Genomic DNA, 20,624 nt, shown 5'->3' with positions numbered 1-20,624 from the left:
ACGACCGTGTCATCACAGGCACCGGACCAGTGCATGACGAGTTGCAGACCACGGAACGGCCTAAGAAAATCCACGCATGTTTTTTCAAACCGGATACCTCTGTAGCGGAAATAAAATCATACTTGATGAAAAAAGATAACCGCGGCGCATATGAGGTACAGAAACTGGAACTAAAACATAAATACTACGCATAATTTGCTATCTACGTGCCAGGTAGTAGTTTCGACTTCTTCATGCACCCTGAAAATTGGACTACTGGAACCAAGGTCAGTAAATGGTTTCGAGGAGGCGCCGGGCGCAGTAACGAGCAAAATACTCACACTGTGTCACCAAAACATTAGGTGCCTTAATAATAAAACTAAAAATTAGAAGTATTATTATCAAATGAATTGAAATGTGACGTACTTATTCTGACCGAACATTGGTTACACGATAGTGAAATAATAGTACATTATGAATATTATGATACAAGTGTGCTAAGTTGGTCATTACACACGAGGCGATATTGTGCGCGCGAGCTGTAAGCGAGCGCGCAATAAGAAAGCCGATGTGTGTAATGACCATAGCACACGCGTTTCATACGACGTTTTTCAACACACTTGCGAGGAAAAACAAAATTTATAAATTAGATTTTTTTTTTGTCAAAACGGTTAAAGTACAATTTTCAAAATGTTGGCTTACCTACAGTTCATTAACATCGAATAATTGCACCAAAGCGTGCTGGGCTTGTAGGCACTTATTCGCCAGTTAATTGAAGTAAGCTACCAACACGTTTTCATGTACATTCATGTTGATGTTATTTATAGTAGACTACAATAATGATGTTTTGTTTTATAAGTATATACTTTAAATGTCAATTTACAAACCGACTTGTAACGAATGTTACTAATAAATATTTTCTTTTCTTTTCTTTTTGTTTTCTAAATACAGGAGTGTGGGTTTAAGAAACGAACGAAGTGAGTTTCTTTATAGGCTCACACGAGTGTTTTAATGCCTAATTATGTACAGTTAGATACACTATTTCATCTACATATTATAAACTTTCTATGATATATTCACTAACCCCAATTACAGCCAACGTTGGTGCATTGCTCTGCACCAACGTTGCTGCGTTGAAATATTTTGATCGCTCATTTTACAAGCACCTTTTGCTATAGTTACTTTAAAAACAACAAAACATATTTATTCATTTTATACTTAAAACTAATCAAAAAATAAACTGTACGTCAAATGGCGGTAAATGAAAACTTTTTTAACGCATGTCACGCATTCGTGATTCGTTTTTGAAGTGAAAACTTCTTTAGCGGCGCTGTGCACTTTTTGTGATGGGGAAACAATGTTAAACCCGCGTTAGGGGTCACGTGACCGTCAGATCGAAAATTCGTAAGACGGACTCGTAACATCATGGTGACGTGCAAATTGAATGTCATCGAAGCCTGGTAACTTTTGAAAAATCGTATCTCATTTAAGTGTCTTTTTATTTTCTTCATATTCAAAGTGCTATCATAAAACGGTTAAAGAAGTTTAATCTTTGTTCATTGTGTTGTATTGTATCTTTGTGTTGTTGGGTGTCCATGATTGTAGACACTCCTTACCAAAAAGATAAATAACAGAAAAGAAGCCTGATTGTTTTACTTAATAACTGATTGTGTAGGCTGTAGTCCTGCTCACATCTCATAAATTATACTCTGTATATATATTTTTAATAAAAACAGGCACCAGCATGGATATTGAAATGTTTACTTAAGTTACTGAATAATTTTTATTTTATTTGTTTTTATATGTTATATATGAACACTAAAATAAGAAAGTATAGTGCGAAAAATAAGAAATTCGAAACAAGTGGCGATAAATTAAAACACGACCAAAGGGAGTGTTTTATACCGACACGAGTTGCGAATTGCCTATTCGCACATGTATTGTACATCGTTTTACAGTACATATGGCCCTTTAAATGTTCGACATAGTAACGTAATGTGTTAGTTTTCGCACTAGTGCGGCAAAGTAGCACCATATGTACTATAAATAATTATTTTTAACTTAGTAAACCCTCATTTGTTCCTTACTGTTGTGCCTGTGACAGCGATCAGAGAAACCCAATTTTACTTATAATTCGTATTTTTTAGCATTAGTAAAAGGTAATATAGGTAAAGGTAAAATAATCTGATGGGGGCAAAGCATACTCACGTGTAGGAGGGATCGATCTTGGGTCGCTTGGCGGGCGGCGCGGCGGCGGCGGCTACCGCGGGCGCGGGCGAGCCAGAGCGAGACGTGCTGGCGCTGCCCGGCGCGCTCGCTGCAAACGACATACAACTGATCCCACTTCATGCCTTCAAAAATGGCACCAAAAGTGATCATTTGTTTTACATGGGGGCAAAGTTATTTTTTAACCGCTAGTGCTAGTATTGATACCCGAGCAAGCGAAAAATTCCAAAATTGAAACACGAACGTAACGAGTGGTTCGTAAAGAGGAATTATGAGAATTGCGAGGGTTTCAAGGAACGAAGGTTAAACAAATTTTGCCATCGAGTTTTTCTTTCTGTAATTATATTTTATTGAATTTATTGTGCGTTGTTGATTTTGTTATTTAATATGACTTCCAGCGAAGAATTGAAATTAATATTAATTGCACTCCATCGGAATTGAGAGCGGAAGCAGAACTGACTTTTACATAACTTGCTGTTGCCAAAACCAAAGACGAAGTAAATCTATTTCATGGTTGCTTAAGACAAATTTAATCGATAAATAAGAAAAATGCCTACAGTTTTTCAGTATCCGTTTTTGTAGCATATTTTAAAGAATTAGCAGTGACTTTAAAATCATCAACAGTGTGGCACTGTGGTGTGTGCTTAGGGCATCGATGCAAGTGAAGCATAATATCGACATACTCGTAAAACGTTGCACACTTTGTTATGAGGCTAAAACGATAGTCAGACGGACACAAGACAAAATCACAGATTATATTGTCTAGTTAGTTTACTTTTAGTTTCTCTAGAAATAAAACTTTGAATTTTTTGAGTTTATTTTATTGCACGTTTGAGAAAAGCACTATACACCATACCTCGGCGTGAGAAGGGGATGCCCCATAACTATCTAGTCTATATGTACTCGGCCGGCAAGGGAGATTGAGGGAAACTAAGGGTTGCAGGCTAAAATTACGAATCTACCACTATTTGATGGTTGAATGCCAAGACGTGGTAGACGTGTCACGATTTGACGTTTAAAAACAAAAGACCCAATGGTTGACTGATAGAGAATGCCTTTTAGCATTAAGTTCGCTTTTTATACAGTTCTAGTTATTTGTGCAATAAAGTTTCAATAAATAAATATAAATTCGTTTACATATCATCTTCAATCTTCGCACTGGATATGTAGTATTCCCGGCCCTAATTTTGAGTAAGTCATGTCAATATAACATTGCATGTTTGAGTAATAGTAGTTTATGTGACTGCTACATAATGACGAACAAACGACCGAAGTGACTTTCTTAAAAGGATGACACGAGTGTTTTAATGGCTAAATAATTTGCTTTAATGCAAAACATTGTCGTAAATCGTAATATAGTATTACTGTATAAGGGGCAGATAAAAAGAAAATGAATAGAAAAAATGAATTGGTAGTAGTGTAAGTAATGATATGCGGTCACCTGAGTGCGGTGCAGCGGAGGATCCGGCGCGGGCGTCGGGCTCCTTGCGCTTCTTGGGCTTTTTGGACGCACCCTCCGCGTCCGTGTCCGAGTCGGAGCTGAACTCGCTGCTGGACTCCTTCTTCTCGTCGGGCTTGGCGGCCTTCTTCTTGGTGAGCTTGCTTGCGCGCTCTTCGCCCTCGCGCGTCGGCTCGTCCTCCGGCTCCGACGCCTCCTTCTGCTCCTGCTCCTCCTCGCTGTCCTCGTCCGACGTCAGCAGCTTCCTACATCGCACATTGCACATAACTATCTTAATAACTATGTTAAATGAACAATAAAAAAAAAATACCCTACTCAGTGTTGTGTTCCTGCCGGTGAGTAAGGTTGCCAGGGCTCAACGAGGGGGGGGGGGGGTTTAGGGTTGGCAACGCGCATGTAACTCCTCTGGAGTTGCAGGCGTACATAGGCTACGGAGACTGCTTACCATCAGGCGGGCCGTATGCTTATTTGCCACCGACGTAGTACAAAAAAAAATAGAAAATCAAACTGAATATACATATATCATATTATTATATATATATATATATATATATATATATATATATATATATATATATATATATATATATAGTATTACACGATATAATAATATGATATCAATTGTCAGGGGCAAGCAAAACAAAGAATCTGTTCTACTTGGCCCTGCCAATCACCACTTCAATCCAGTAGCGAGTGAGAGGAGAGTCGAGGCGCTCCGCCAACGCCCTCAGAAGGCTACTGCCCCGCATACGTTTCAGCAGTGATCCAACTCTTTTCCGCCTGATGACGAAAGTCATTTGTACGTGCTTCTGCAAACATACGGAATGCACTGCAATGTCTCGGCAGCCTTAAGGTTGTAGGCTCTCTGTGTAAATCTCACCCACAGACTACACGTGTAGAACGTCTCACAGTAGGCCTAGAAAAGTATTTGACTTCGTTACTACAGCGTGCGAATCTGCTCCTCTCCCTTTCCAAATCCGGGTCATCGCTCAGGTCACGGGTGAACATAAGTGAAAAGTAATAGGCGTAATAAATTGGGAGCAATGCGTCTCTGGAGACAACTGGCTTCAGTTTGCGCAGTGCGAATACAGCACTGCCCAGCCTTTCACACAGGTTGTCAACGTGCCCTTTCCACTTCAGTCCGGCGTCGATAGTAAGCCCGAGGAACTTGCACGAGTTACAGCGCGGTATCTAAATCTGCATTTGCGGAATATTAACCTGGCTACTGGCTGAAAATAACAGTACATTTGATTTTTTGACATTAAGGATGAGGCCGTTTGCCGAGAACTACTCGTGGAGTTGGCAGCATGTATTTGCAATGTTTGGCTACCTGTTTAGGGGCATTGATAGCATTTAACACATATCTATCCAATTTTTGCCTCTACAAATAATTAGACTTTATGATTATTATGTACCTAACCTAGTATAGCCCCACGGATCCCACAGTCAAACTGTGCAAACAGTTTTGTGGGACGTTGTATTTAGGGATTGCAAACCGGATTGGTTTTCAATCCGGCCGGATCCGGCCGGATTTTGGCCGTAGTCCGGCCGGATCCGGCCGGACCGGATCCGGTTTGGCATGGGGATATAAAAGTTAATTACATGACATATTTTTCTACTTTTTTGCGTAATACGTATTCCTAAATCTATAATTTGAAGTTAATAAATAACTTCTTAACAATAAAATAGAACTTGGTAGTAAAAAGTGTCACAATCTCAATATCACTTTAAAAATAAAATTTGAAATCGGTAATTTATTATATTTAACCATTTAAAAGTGGTCAAATTTTCGTTTACAATTATAAATTTGATTAGTTTGCAAAGCCTGATGATGGGATGTGGGGTGGGAATTGGAGCTCCTTGAAAGGACAAGTTTTCATAACTGTTCTTTGATTGAATTCTTTGTAGAGTCTGTTCGGAAAGAGAAGAGTCGTGGAATGTATTGGGCCCCATACATTCCACGAATCTTGTCTTTCCTCACAAACTCTAACATTGACATCCATTCTAGCATAGAGAAATAAGAAGAACATAGAGTGCTCACTCCATACATCAGTTTTGGTACCAAAACGCTTATTATTTTCGTAGTCGACATCTAGCATCAAGTAGCGGAACTCTCAGTACTGCTACTCGACAATAGATATCGCGGCAAGCAATAGTAACCGGAATTCTATTTTCAACTCCTACGCTTACTATTATTTATTACTTTTAACGAAGAAATTTTACTTTTAACCAATTATGATATTAAATGCGCTCTAGTATTATCTTGCTTTTTTGTCCGAAAAAGTAGTGGACTGTGTGATTTAAAAAAATGTACTTTTTTAAATTTATAGAAAAGTATATTGGTCAAATTATAGGGAATGTAGGATTGAAAACCATCGCGGAAAGGGACTCCGTAAGAAAATTTACATACATAGATTGGCTAGACGTAGAGTAGCATGTACCAGGAGATGAAGGAAATTGCATAAGATTGGATGAAATTGTAAAGACAAAAGATTCTCTCTTAAATTTGAATAGAAAATAATCTATATTTTATCATATATATAGATATATCGGAGAAAACTAAAGATTATCAATACATATTATCATATTTTCTATAGCAATCAAAATTCTAGATGTCACAATAGCTTGCCGGGTCCATAACCTGAAGAAAGTTTATATATTTTAAATCAAACCTAATATTACATATATAATAGGCTATAAATAAACTTAAAACTAATGATAAAAAGTAAATTTAAAATAAGAGTCTTATAAATAGAATATGTCCTCAAGCTCGCTACCGATGGGAAGTGTGCCCAGAAGGCTGGCCGCATTGCCACGTTGAATGGCAATGCTTATGCGTTGAGCGAAATATTGGCCAGCCTTCTGGTCACCTGTGGTGTCTATGAGGCGCGTCGCTAAATTCTTGTATAGCTGACGCGCGCTTGGCCCCCACGACCCCAGCGTTTCGACCCCAAACGCCACAAAAATATAGCTACTGCCAAATTATCATATATTTTTCATTCACACATATTGATGAGCCCAACTGTAGTCGGTTGAGTACCGCCGACTTAATCCTGCTCATTTGTCTACTTTTAATCTCCTATCACAACATTATGACACGACATTAACCTTGTCTTTAGCATAAATTACAAATGCCTTCCATGGCATCTCCATCCTTTCATTTTTCCTTCTATTACAGTATTTATGTAATCGTCATATCGTGCCACTAACATGAAAGAAGAAGGAATCCTCTTCTGTTCCCAGTCATCGTCATAATAAATATATTTTTATCTTACTAAATTTAAACTTTTTCATTCGTTTTTGGTTCTGTTAAACTTCATACCTTGTATCCGTTGCCTTTTCCTCATCTGAAATGCACAGCGCGTGCTGTATTTAAGCGTTTTCTTATTTTACCGGATCCGGTCCGGATCCGGTGATTTTTACCGGATCCGGTAGCTCCTGAAAAGTGCCGGATCCGGCCGGATTACCGGATCCGCCGGACCGGATTGCAATCCCTAGTTGTATTTAATATTAAGTCAGTACCCACTGTATTTTATTGAAATAAAAAATAAATAAAGTATGTCGCATATTATTTGTTCTAGCTTGTCTTGACACCACTTTAACTAAAGACTAAAAAGCGGCCAAGTGCGAGTCGGACTCGCCCATGAAGGGTTCCGTACCATTTGACTTATTAAAAAAACTACTTACTAGATCTCGTTCAAACCAATTTTCGGTGGAAGTTTGCATGGTAATGTATATCATATATTTTTTTTAGATTTTTCATTCTGTTATTTTAGAAGTTACAGGGGGGGGGGGGACACATTTTTCCACTTTGGAAGTGTCTCTCGCGCAAACTATTCAGTTTAGAAAAAAATTATATTAGAAACCTAAATATCATTTTTGAAGACCTATCCATAGATACCCCACACGTATGGGTTTGATGAAAAAAGTTTTTTTGAGCTTCAGTTCTAAGTATGGGGAACCCCCAAAATTTATTGTTTTTTTTTCCTATTTTTATGTAAAAATCTTAATGCGGTTCATGCGGAACAGTATAGCTCTTATAGTATCGGAAAAAAGTGGCTGCGACATAAACGGACAGGCAGACGGACATGACGAATCTATAAGGGTTCCGTTTTTTGCCATTTGGCTACGGAACCCTAAAAAGCCTTCTGGTTTCACACATTTTGACAAAAGCTGAACCCAGACGAGGCCTCTTTGCTGACACCCAGACTATAAATTTTGCTCTCGCCTCTCTGTGGGCATCGGCTACGTATGTATTTATTTCAGCCCGCCAAATGTCCAACTTTCTCAATAATTCAAGTCCCCAATCTGCACTGGGCTAGCGTGGGGACTAGCCCGAGCCCTCTCCCGCATGCAAGGAAGCCTGTGGCCAGCAGTGGGACGTATATAAGCTAAATTATTATTATTATTATTATATAATCATGTAAAGAAGTTATAATATTTCTATCTCTTACCATAGACAAACGACACAACAGACGGTGTACTAAATGTATGAGGCGGTGTAATCTTAATATTTTGTATACCTATTTGAAGGTTTATTTCAAAGAGTTATTAATGTAATTTTATTCATCGGATAACGTAATTTCAACGTCAGTTTTTAGGGTTCCGTAGCCAAATGGCAAAAAACGGAACCCTTATAGATTCGTCATGTCCGTCTGTCTGTCCGATTCTGTCACAGCCACTTTTTTCCGAAACTATAAAAGCTATACTGTTCAAACTTGGTAAGTAGATGTATTCTATGAACCGCATTATGATGTTTACACAAAAATAGAAAAAAAACAATAAATTTTGGGGGTTACCCATACTTAGAACTGAAACTCAAAAAATCTTTTTTCATCAAACCCATACGTGTGGGGTATCTATGGATAGGTCTTTAAAAATGATATTGAGGTTTCTAATATAATTTTTTTCTAAACTGAATAGTTTGCGCGAGAGACACTTCCAAAGTGGTAAAAAGTGTGTCCCCCCCCCGTAACTTCTAAAATAACAGAATGAAAAATCTAAAAAAAAATATATGATATACATTGCCATGCAAACTTCCACCGAAAATTGGTTCGAACGAGATCTAGTAAGTAGTTTTTTTTTAATACGTCATAAAAATTAAAAAAAAATTTTTTTTTCATCAAACCCATACGTGTGGGGTATCTAAGGATAGGTCTTCAAAAATGATATTTAGGTTTCTAATGTCATTTTTTTCTAAACTGAATAGTTTGCGCGAGAGACACTTCCAAAGTGAAAAAAAGTGTGTCCCCCCCCCTGTAACTTCTAAAATAACGGAATGAAAAATCTAAATAAAATATATGATATACATTATCATGCAAACTTCCAGCGAAAATTGGTTTGAACCAGAACTAGTAAGTAGTTTTTTTAATACGTCATAAATGGTACGGAACCCTTTATGGGCGAGTCCGACTCGCACTTGGCCGCTTTTATTTTTTATACCTCTTATATTTACTGTATATGATACTCGTACATAGGGATTAATCCGCTTCGTTTTCAAATAAGTATATGCACACATTTTCCATCGACGCGCATGGCTTCTAGGTACGAGTAGAGCACAGCGGGCGGAACAGAAATAGGTACCTTGAAAAGCTAAGTGAAAATAATCTTATAACAATACTGATCCAACTGACCCAAGTGAGAGAGAGAGAGAGAGAGAAGGAACTTGCCTGAGTGCGTCTTCTTCTGCTACGCCCTTGAGTTCTTTGTTAGCCTTCGCCTCGTGATCTGTTTCACTGCAAACAAATAAAAGAAATTATAAAAGCAAATATCTATCAGTACCTAAATTCAATAATCAGATAGTCTGAATATGTATGAAGTATGTGTTGTGTCCGTAAAACGAAGCAATTGAACGGCTTTTTAGCCCAGTCGGTAGTTACCCAGCCTACGAAGCCAGAGGTCTCGCGTTCGAATCCCGTTAGAGTAGTGTATTAGTGTGTTTGTCACGAATGTTAGTTCCCTTGTTATGGGTATAGGTGAGGAGTGGAGGTGAGGTGCGCACGGCGCCGCGGTGTTGGGGCGCACCTGTCGGACGAGTCGGAGATGTAGTCGCGCTCGCGGCCCTCCTCGTCACCGTCGTCGCTCTCCTCGAACGCTTCGTCGTCCACCTTCTTCTTCTTCTTTACCGGTCCTGTTCCAATCATAAATACATTATCACATTCAGTAATCATGTCAAAATTGAGTGATTATTCAGTGATATAAAATGCGAACGTTATAATTTTTTGTTGTAGATAATTAGAGGAACAAAATGAAATTCATTTTATCATTATCAATTCTGTGAACTCACTCCTGATAATTCAACTCTGGAGCATATTAAGTTAAAGTTTTAAGTCCATGAACGTCTAAGAATTATGTGGATTGATATCTTGGCGTCTTTTTTTCTTATTTAGGTTTATAATGCACTTGCACATAATGCGCGATGTCTGAAGGAAGGAAGGACAAGAAAGATAGTCATACTTTTTTAGAGCTGATAGAGTGAGATATTAACACTGGTATCGCGTTTACCTTTTTTATTTGGTTTCTTCTTGGTGCCAGAGTCACTGTCATTGTCTTTCTCTGCAGCCTCAGAGTTGGAGGAATCATCGTCGGAATCAATCCATTCATCCATATCTGATATTTTTAACTCTGAAACAATTTAAAAATGTGAACAACTGAACATGTTGGTGTAGCTTTAAACTCGTTGTACAAGACGCAATTCTTAACCGTACTTAAAAACTAAGAGTTTTTGAACAAATAAAGCGGCCTATTTTTTATCCTTGAAACGAAATAAAACAGGTTTATTGCAACAGCCAACAGCCGCATTATTAAACAATTGTTATTATTATCAAACACAAACAAAACATTCTGGTTCGATTACTTATGTTCTAAGCGGTACGGCAACATTAACTAACGACATCGGAGATAAGGAATGGGGAAGACGGCTGAAAGCTAATTGTAGATGGCGCCACTAGAGTTTGAGACAACTCGACTAACTAGTATGAAATTTATAACTTTAAAAAAATATTTGTATTTAATAAACCAATGTTTTATAAAACTGTATAATTAAACTCTCTGTATAAGTATTAAACTTTGTATCTGAGGCCGAGAAACTGTCGGATAAAGTTTCAAAGCCATTCAAATAAAGTTTTGTTTTGACAGGAGCATGTAAGATATTTTCATGTACGTAATAATCGTCTGTTTAATGCAATAAAATGGATACTCATGAAAAAATATGGACGTCTGACTGTAACACAGTTAAAAGCACTTTTAGGGTAACGCAAGGCATCCGTAAAAGGGAAAAAACCTCATAGAAAGGATAAGTATATTTGGCTATGTACCGTTTTCACTCGAAAATTTTATGCTTAAAATATCAAGGAACATGTACAATATCAACAACTAAATATTTTACGACCAGAATAACAATTTTCAATTGAATCTAGCATTAAATGTCGATTATGAGGCACCAACAGAATTCGCCTGTGATGTAAATTCTTACAGAGATATCAATACAGATTCTAAGCTCCCACCTCTTTATTCAGACCTCAAAATTATTTAGACCGGTACATAAATATCTCATTAAATTAATACAAAACTTATTTGATTGTGATGACTCACATTTCCATTAACTATTATGATTATTTATTTATTCAAAGAAAAAGCGGCCAAGTGCGAGTCGGACTCGCCCATGAAGGGTTCCGTACCATTTATGACGTATTAAAAAAACTACTTACTAGATCTGGTTCAAACCAATTTTCGTTGGAAGTTTGCATGGTAATGTATATCATATATTTTTTTTAGATTTTTCATTCCGTTATTTTAGAAGTTACAGGGGGGGGGACACACTTTTTACCACTTTGGAAGTGTCTCTCGCGCAAACTATTCAGTTTAGAAAAAAATGATATTAGAAACCTTAATATCATTTTTAAAGACCTATCCATAGATACCCCACACGTATGGGTTTGATGAAAAAAGATTTTTTGAGTTTCAGTTCTAAGTATGGGGAACCCCCAAAATGTATTGTTTTTTTTCTATTTTTGTGTAAACATCATAATGCGGTTCATAGAATACATCTACTTACCAAGTTTGAACAGTATAGCTTTTATAGTTTCGGAAAAAAGTGGCTGTGACAGAATCGGACAGACAGACGGACATGACGAATCTATAAGGGTTCCGTTTTTTGCCATTTGGCTACGGAACCCTAAAAAAGGTGGGGCCAAACTAATGTCATGTCACAAACTCTAGTGGCGCCACCTAGCAGCAAAGTTTGGCAGCCGCTTTCCCCATTTCCAACTGGCTAGGTTGCTCCGAAGATGTCCGCGGTTCGCCAGATGGACAAGCTAAGACCAGATGTTATCAGATACGCTTTAGCAATCGCCACAGATGAGTGTAGGCAGCGTAGCACATTGGAGATAGTGGCGCAGGCTGAGCGCCCTCTGCTGCACTTCTGCCGTAGTGTAGTAGGCATCGAGGACCCCTCCATTCCACCCCTTCCCAGAAAAAAGCCTTTAAATAGCCTAGCTCTAGGAAGGGGTTACTCTTTCACAGATACCGCTAAAGCGTAATTCCAAAAATTAAGACACCTGTGCAGTCAACGCGCTAGACACCCATACCGGATCGGTCCTTGGACGCACCTTTCTTGGCCTTGGTGCCTTTAGTCTTCTTGTCGTCGGGGTCGTCGGCTTCGTCGGCAGCGTCGTCGCCGCGCATGCGCTTGCGGAACATGAGTGAAAAGTAGTTTATCACTTTGTTGCGTCTGAAATATACATTTACCCCCTTATTCATAAACGTGTACTAAAGTTACAATGCCGCTAATAATCGTTTGTCTCTTTCCGACGTATTGGTATGCTGGAAAGGGACAAACGATTATTAGCGATATCGTAACTTTAGTACACATTTATGAATAAGGGGGTAAGTATTTCAACTACCTCACACCACGACTGTAATAGCCATCGTAAAAAACCAAAATAATTTCTTCGTTTGTATATCAATGTTTATACTTGACTTTATAAGTTATATATGTGAAAAAAATAGTTTTATTTCCAATGCCAAAAAAATTACCAAATATTAACTCATAAAGTAGGCTTTAAACAAATAATATGAATAAATTTTTGGCAAAAATTTCATTTTTCGTACAAGCTTTTATCACTCACTGTACTTTTCTTACCATAGGCAACTAATAGTCGTCGACTCAATTCTAAACACCCCAAACACATTTAGGTTGCGTTCACAGAGTTCCTATGGCCACCTCCTATCTCCATCGTCCGACCAGCTCGACGGTACAGTCACGTCTACAAATATCGATACGAACAAAGCCTTAAAAATATTTATACACAACCTTATTGCCCATATATTGTGTATACATATTTTTGGCACATTGTCATCCGTGTCTGTATTTTCAGACGTGACCGTACCATAATATTGCATTAGCACACGACTTACACATGTATGCTAATTTTCAGCTTCATCGGAAAGCGAGAAGTGAGTCAAATTTTACTTGCAAGATTTGACCCGTACAAACATAGTTACATACATACATAGGGACATTGCAATTTAATAAAAGCTTTTAATAATACGTACTTACAATCCTACACCCTAACTTACTATTATATTATTAATAATGAAGTTTGAGTGCGAAACATTTTTATTACACATAAAATCTGCGTTTTTAAATCAGAATGTTTTTCCTGCTTTAGTATTTCTTCATGAATGAATTCTCGGTACAAACCTCCCAAATTCCTGTTCAGCTTCTTCCGCAGACAAGGCTTTGTATCTTTGTATAGGTTGAAAGTTGTACCTGTTAGAAAAACCACAGGTTTTTAAATCCAACAATAAGACCTTTTCAAATAAACCAATTTTAACACAGTGCTATTGTGAGATGAAGTTTGGTCAAATGAAAAGTTGTTATAGAAGGTAATAAGACGACCAAAGTGAAACTTCATTTCACATTTTCTAAATAGCAGTTAGTTTCAACGTAACCTAAACAGTATTGTAGTCATATATTAAACAACCTGCCTGCCACTGAGTTTATACATATATGCTTAAGACGACATTGCAGCTACATTTACTTTGCGCAACTTGAACTCAATAAAATTAGTCTTAGGAGACATTTCAATATTGAAGTTCCATGGGTAACGTTAAAAATATCAGAGCAAATTACTTGTTCCTTGTTCCATATAACGCATACGCTTTGGCCGTTTTAGCTATAACACTTTATCTTGAAGTTCAAGCATATTATTTAAAAGCGTCGCCAGTTCGAGTGTCGGAAGCCACAAGTGTACTCACCACTCCTGCAACGGGTAGGCGTCGATGGCGGAGTCGGCGGCATGCGTGAACACGTAATAGGCGGCGTTCTCCGATACGCCGCCCTCGCGGATGCCTTTGAACCTGTGCATACATCACAAGACCTACTGTTAGGAAAATAACGAGACTAAAGACATTTTGGATTCTGCCTTTGGGGGTTTAAAGGCTCGAGTCGCTAAAAATCTGTTAGAAAATTTTGCTTTTGACCTTAAATATAAAAATTTGGACAAGAACTCTGAAAACTTTGACATCAGAAAGTGCAAGATCACTGATATTTTTAGGTACTTATTGTATAACAGACTTTTTTCCTGTTTTTCCTCCCACTTTCAGTATCCATGGTTGATCTTCAGGCTTGTATTTTCGCGAGATGATCCCAAACTTCTTACGGCGAGCTTCCTCGCGAATGTCTCGTCCATACTCGGAGCCCGCGCCGAATCTGAAAATGAACAACTAGCTAATAATTGTTGCTGGTCTAATGAGTGTAAATAGTCTATGTATTAATTAACCACAAATGTAAAATGTTTATATTAGAGATGGGCCGAATATTCGGTAATAATTCGATATTCGGCAGGGTTTTCAATGTTCATATTGGGCCGAATTATTCGATTAAAAGTGCCGAATATTTGGCAAATATTTTTAACTATGTGTTCCCAGAGGTTTACAAATACTCTCTTCCATCAGGTTACGTTTTCCCGTTGTCATTTAATTACATGATGAGACATGTTGAATCTATAGAATGTTTTGATTAGTTTGGAGTCTTGAAAATTTGTTTGCCAATACCTTTCTTTTTGCCCTGTTTATTTCTAAGGAATTGCGATGTTGGTGCCGTTACATGTCACCCATCAAGAGAGTGGTTCTTGAGGAAGGTTTAAGTGTATCATTTTTTAAGGTTTTGTGTAACCCGTGTGAAGCCGAGGCGGGTCTCTATTATACAATAAAATGGTAACAAGAATGTCAAATATTTAAGCTACATAGTTTAATCTAAGACTAAAAGTCGCTAATTAGCGACAAGGTAAAGAGCTGGCGGGTGGACGAAGGGGACAGCATGTCTGACCACCGCAGAATACTCTACAGCATCAATTGCCGCTTACAAAAGATGATGGTAAGAAATCCACGCAAAACAGACTGGACAAAGTACGAAGAGGAGCTAGGGGAACTGGCTGTCTCGGGAGTCAAGTATAAGAATGTGAATGACCTAGAAAATAGGGCACTCAGATTGAAAGAGATAATAATAGAAGCATTTCACAAAGCATGCCTGGAAAAAATGGTACATACAGGAAAAGGGCAACCGTGGTGGAACAAAGAACTACAGAAGGTAAGAAAGAAAGTGCGCAGGGCAATGAGAGTTGCAGATAAGAGGGACGACTCTCGGAGCTGGGACGCGTACAGAGAGGTCAGGAACAAATGCACCATACTGAGAGAGAGAGCTAGCCTAGAGGGCTGGAGATGGTTCATGGAAGACATAAACAGCTATTCAGAGGGGGCACGAGTGGTAATACTACTTGAGGGAGACCGAGCGTGCCAACTGGGTAGCCAGAGGGTAAATGAAGATCTAGTCACGGAACCAGAAGAGATATTAAGCGACTGGGCGGCGGCATTGGAGGTGGTGGAGGAAGAGAGGGTAGAATGGGCGATTAACTCCTTCGCGTCCTTCAAGGCTGCGGGCCCGGACGGAGTGCCCGGCTGCCGGCATTACTGCAGAAGGGATATAGATACATAAAAGATAACCTAATGGAATTATACAAGGCCAGTATAATACTTTGCTACATTCCAAAGGTATGGAGAGAGGTGAGGGTGGTCTTCCTGCCGAAACCGGGTAAGAAATCATACCAAGAAGCGAAGTCATTTAGAAGTATAAGTCTTTCGGGTTTTGTACAAAAGACTTTGGAGAAAGTGATAGACAAGCATATTAGAGAGCAAGTAGAATGCAGCGGAGACCCGCTACACGGGAATTAGCATGCATACATGGCAGGGAAATCAACGGAGACAGCTCTACACAACCTAACGGTGAGGGTGGAAAGAGCAGTAGATGCAAAACAATAAGCACTAGGCTGCTTCTTCGATGTAGAAGGTGCCTTTGATAAGGCAACTTTTACTGCCATAGAAGAAAGCCTGAGGAGAGAGGGTATCAGACCGACAATAGCGCTATGAAGGCAGACTTGGGCGGAGTATCAAATGTCACCTCTAATGTGGTGCCTACTGCTAGACTCGATGGTGAAGAAACTCAACAGAGGGGGCATGTACATGCAGGCTTACTCTGATGACGGAGTACTACTGGTGAGGGGGAAAGTCCTCAACACTATGAGAGATATTTATAGTATAGGACATTATTACACAAATTGACTAAGTCCCACAGTAAGCTCAATAAGGCTTGTGTTGAGGGTACTTAGACAACGATATATATAATATATAAATATTTATAAATACTTAAATACATAGAAAACACCCATGACTCAGGAACAAATATCCATGCTCGTCACACGAACAAATGCCCTTACCAGGATTTGAACCCGGGACCATCAGCTTCGCAGGCAGGGTCACTACCCACTAGGCCAAACCGGTCGTCAAAAAATATAATGATAAGGGGTCTCAGACAGGTACTGGGATGGTGCAGAGAGAGAGGACTGAATCTTAATCCGTCGGAGACGAAGCTTGTGTTATTCACAAAGAAAAGGATAAAAGAGATGAAACCAATAAAGATAAAAGACAAAGAGCTGGAGATGGTGAACGAGCTGAAATATCTGGGGGTTACTCTGGACGGAATGCTCACATATAAGACTCACATCAAGGAGCAGACGGCAAAAGCCATAAGAACACAGTGTCAATGAAAAAGGGCAGTAGAAAAAAAAGGGGGTAGAAGCCGGGAATGATCAACTGGATCTACAAGGCAGTGATACTACCCAGAGTGCTATATGGGACCGTAGTATAGTGGCATAGGGCCCATATCAAAGAATACCAAAAAGATCTGAGCAAAGTACTGAGATTAGCGTGCCTAATGATGACGAGGGCAATGAGAACCACCGCGACGCATGCAATGGACGTGATGCTAGGGTTGAAGCCACTTCTTCTTCTTTTTTAGGGGCTATGTAAGGCTCTACAGCCTAAATATCACTGCGACCATTTCTGATCTATTGTGATCGCCACCTACTACAACTCTCGATGCAAAGCCGGGCGTCTCTGCACTACATCTACAAGACTAAAGGTGAAATACTTTCACAATAATACCTGGACTTACTTGGGCATATCTTCATCTAATCCTTTGAATTCCTTGATGTTGTTCTCCCTCTCCATCTTGACTTGAGTCCATTTTCCAAAGTCTACATTCAGCGTGGCATTAAACCGCATTACATGATGTTTCTTCTTCACGTTCTTTGGGACTCTGATTTTAAACTCTTGCACAGCTGGTGATGCCTGCTGAAAATTAATACTTACTTTCATTCTGTCAATTTCTGTAGCAGTAAAACCCAGCAGTGTTTGAGGTTTCTTCTAAATATATTAAAGTTGTAATTTGGTTTTATTCAATATATCATAGCCAAGAATGATTCATGTTATTCATAGCTATAGTTGTTTTTTGTAAACTTTGTTTTTAATTAATATAATTAACAGCAGGGGCAGCATGTTTTCAATTTTATCGCTTGTCGCTATGCCCGTCACGTTCGCACTTACATAGTTGTTAGAATGTGACTAGCACGGTGACAAATGATAAAGAGCCAACCATCTTAGCCCTACTGGTCTCTTTTTGTGTTATAATAGATCATTTAATTATTAATAAAAGGAAACTTGCAATGGTTTACAAAAGTTAAGATATACATCATCCAAACTCCACTCAATATTAATATTATGGGGTGGACTTCTTTCCAGTATGTCTAGTAAGGCTGAGATTTAATTATCATAGTAGCTCTCATGCAAAAAGCCAAACATGAGAAAAACAAGCTGTAAGTGCCATTAAAATGCATGCATCCATAATTTTTGGTGGTAAACATTAGATAATAGTTCAATAAATGTTAGTGGTTTAAAAAAAGTGCACACTAAAATATATGCACAATTAAACAGGTTAAAAAATGGTAATATATGTACAAAATACTTTTGTATATATATTAGAATGTATATTTTTTAAATTAAGCATAGTAGAATTTAGAGAGCTGTATTTCTGGACCACCATCTACAGTGGCGCCAACTGGTGAGTTCAAGAACGGTAGCCCTCATTGTCATAATTGACATAATCTGTCAAAGTTTCAAATAGACATTGCACAGTGGGAATTTCCCATACAAGGGGATAAACTAATATACAAACTGTGTGTAAAAAAATATTAACAGATTCACTGCCTGTTATAAAATGCACATTGTAGTTTAAGTAAACAATACAGTACAAGAACTATTTGTTGTTGTTGCATAAGACAACAAATCACAATTTCATTGACAAAGAAAGCAATTCAGAATGTACAATGAACATGCATGATACAGTAGACTACAAACACTAACAAACTAGTTCTTTCAGACAATCACAACCTTTGGGTTAACTATACGAAGCGAGCCTTTAATGCACTAAAAGTGCAGTACAACAATGCATTCAGAATGCTGTTGGACTTACCTAGTAGATGTAGTGCATCTGGCATGTTTTGCGAAGCTAGAACAGACTGTTTTCCGGCAATCATGCGCAAGAAAATAGTATCTCTGCTAGGTCGAGTTAGAAGCAGTCCCAACAGTATTCTGAATGCTATTGTAATGTAATATGATAGCCCAATCCTCGCTCATTGGATTGGGCAAATTAAAGGGGTAGCAACTAGCCCATATTGAGGGATTAATTAAGCAATGTGAAATGTGCCTACTACACTAACCTTTAGTTTTAAGTTTGTTTGTGTTATTTTCACATAATAACAACTATGAAGCCTGATCTTCGAAATAAAGATATTTTATTATTTATTTATAATAAACTAATCTACGAGGGTGGATTGAAAAATTCGCGGCCTGATATATTAAAACTATTAAAAACAAAAAACGGCCTATTAAAAACAAACCAGAGGTTTTTTAATTTATTTTTATTTTTCTACATAGTCCCCGTCGAGTTGAATGCACTTGTTCCATTGGGATTCCAGAGCCATTACACCACTTTTGAAGTAGCTTTCCTCGAGACCTTCAAAATAGGCATCCACCTCAGCTTGGACCTCGGCGTTGCTTGAAAATTTCATACCACCCATATGTTTTTTTAAATTGGGGAACAGATGAAAGTCCGATGGTGCTAAATCGGGTGTATAGGGTGGGTGGGGCAATAATTCAAACCCACATTTGGCAATCTCCGCCATCGGTTTTAGTGACGTGTGAACACGAGCATTGTCCTGGTGGAAGATAACTTTTTTTGTCAACATTCCAGGTCTTTTTATCTTCAGAGCCTCGCGTAATCTGCGTAATAACTCGCAATAATAGTCCGAATTTATAGTTTTACCTCTCTGGAGATAGTCAACCATTATTATTCCCTTTGCATCCCATAAAACAGATGCCATGACTTTATTGGCCGACAAAATTGCTTTGGCTTTTTTGAGAGGCGGAGATCTAGGACGAACCCACTGCTTCGATTGCTGTTTGGTCTCTGGTGTATAGTGGTGGACCCACGACTCGTCCTTAGTTACAAATCTGTCTAAAAAGTCTTGAGTATCTGCTTCATACAGGTCTAGACATTCACGTGAATTAGTACGGCGACTGATTTTTTGTTCCACTGAAAGAAGCCTCAGGACCCCTCTCGCCGACACCTTGGAAAAATCTAATTCGTTGACTATAATGTTTTAAGTTCTTTCATAAGAGATACCTACGATGTCAGCTATTCCCCGCACCTTTAATCGCCGGTCTTTCATTATCATTTCGCATATAATTGCCACATTGTCCGTGTTAGTCACTGTTGTTGGTCTCCCGGGATGAGGGTCATCTGCGATACTATCTCGTCCACGCTTGAATTCAGCTGCCCATTTTTTCACCATCGTATATGATGGGCAGGATTGCCCTAATGTACTTTGCATATCATCATAAATTTGCTTCAGTGTCTATCCTTTTTTATGCAAGTATTTAATCACAGCACGCTGCTCTAATTCCTCCATTTTCACGATATCTACCGACACGTAACTTTAAATATACCGTAAAATTGCTTTTAAATATAGACGCCAATTGAAATTTCGCGGGAATACAGTTAAATAATGATAGTTCAAAATGGCGGCTGAAAAAAGATTTTAATTTTATTTTAATTGGCCAGGCCGCGAATTTTTCAATCAACCCTCGTATCAAAAAAATCGAGGCAGGTTCTTCAGAATGAGGTACAAGTAACTGTAGGATCAAATACAATTATTACGTTTCGTGTACTAATTATACTCTTACCGAGGTTCCTGGTGTAGTCATTTTGCAGTAAAATTATTGTATATCATCAAAATAATAATTAGTCAGTGTCTTCTTGTCATAGGAATCTTTGACGCGCCGCATGCAGTTAGTGCGATAAAATCTAAATTCACGACTCTGACGAATGTAACAGAGTAATTTTGTAATATTAGTATATTTTATTAGAATAAGATATAGTTGTTCAGGTGTTGAGAAGGAATATGATCAAAGAGCATATGATATTCAACATGACACGGTAAAGGTACCAACGAAGCACTTTGCAAAGAGCAAACGACTGACAGTGACACTGACACTATGTCAT

The 20,624-nt window shown here is 38.5% G+C and overlaps 1 protein-coding gene across 2 annotated transcripts in view; it reads right to left on the bottom strand.

Moving 5' to 3' along the window:
* Positions 1 to 20,624, bottom strand: part of LOC133527712 (general transcription factor IIF subunit 1) — a 23,717-nt gene extending 3,093 nt beyond the window's left edge. The window contains exons 1-11 of one of the 2 annotated variants that reach the window (XM_061864866.1): positions 20,306 to 20,624; positions 17,178 to 17,353; positions 14,244 to 14,378; positions 13,925 to 14,026; positions 13,368 to 13,436; positions 12,274 to 12,395; positions 10,169 to 10,288; positions 9,689 to 9,794; positions 9,330 to 9,399; positions 3,647 to 3,905; positions 2,188 to 2,296 (exon numbers count right to left, since the gene is read on the bottom strand). In XM_061864866.1, coding sequence (XP_061720850.1) covers positions 2,188 to 2,296; positions 3,647 to 3,905; positions 9,330 to 9,399; positions 9,689 to 9,794; positions 10,169 to 10,288; positions 12,274 to 12,395; positions 13,368 to 13,436; positions 13,925 to 14,026; positions 14,244 to 14,378; positions 17,178 to 17,353; positions 20,306 to 20,326 — 1,289 coding nt within the window. In that variant the 5' untranslated portion in view covers positions 20,327 to 20,624. Of the gene's footprint in view, positions 1 to 2,187; positions 2,297 to 3,646; positions 3,906 to 9,329; positions 9,400 to 9,688; positions 9,795 to 10,168; positions 10,289 to 12,273; positions 12,396 to 13,367; positions 13,437 to 13,924; positions 14,027 to 14,243; positions 14,379 to 17,177; positions 17,357 to 20,305 lie in introns of both variants that reach the window. The other variant, XM_061864858.1, reaches the window with a different exon arrangement.

The sequence above is a fragment of the Cydia pomonella genome, chromosome 1 (assembly GCF_033807575.1).
Source record: "Cydia pomonella isolate Wapato2018A chromosome 1, ilCydPomo1, whole genome shotgun sequence".
NCBI classification, from domain to species: Eukaryota; Metazoa; Arthropoda; class Insecta; order Lepidoptera; family Tortricidae; genus Cydia; species Cydia pomonella.
The sequence above is the reverse complement of the archived record's forward strand: the minus strand, read 5'-3'. Positions and strand labels throughout refer to the sequence as shown.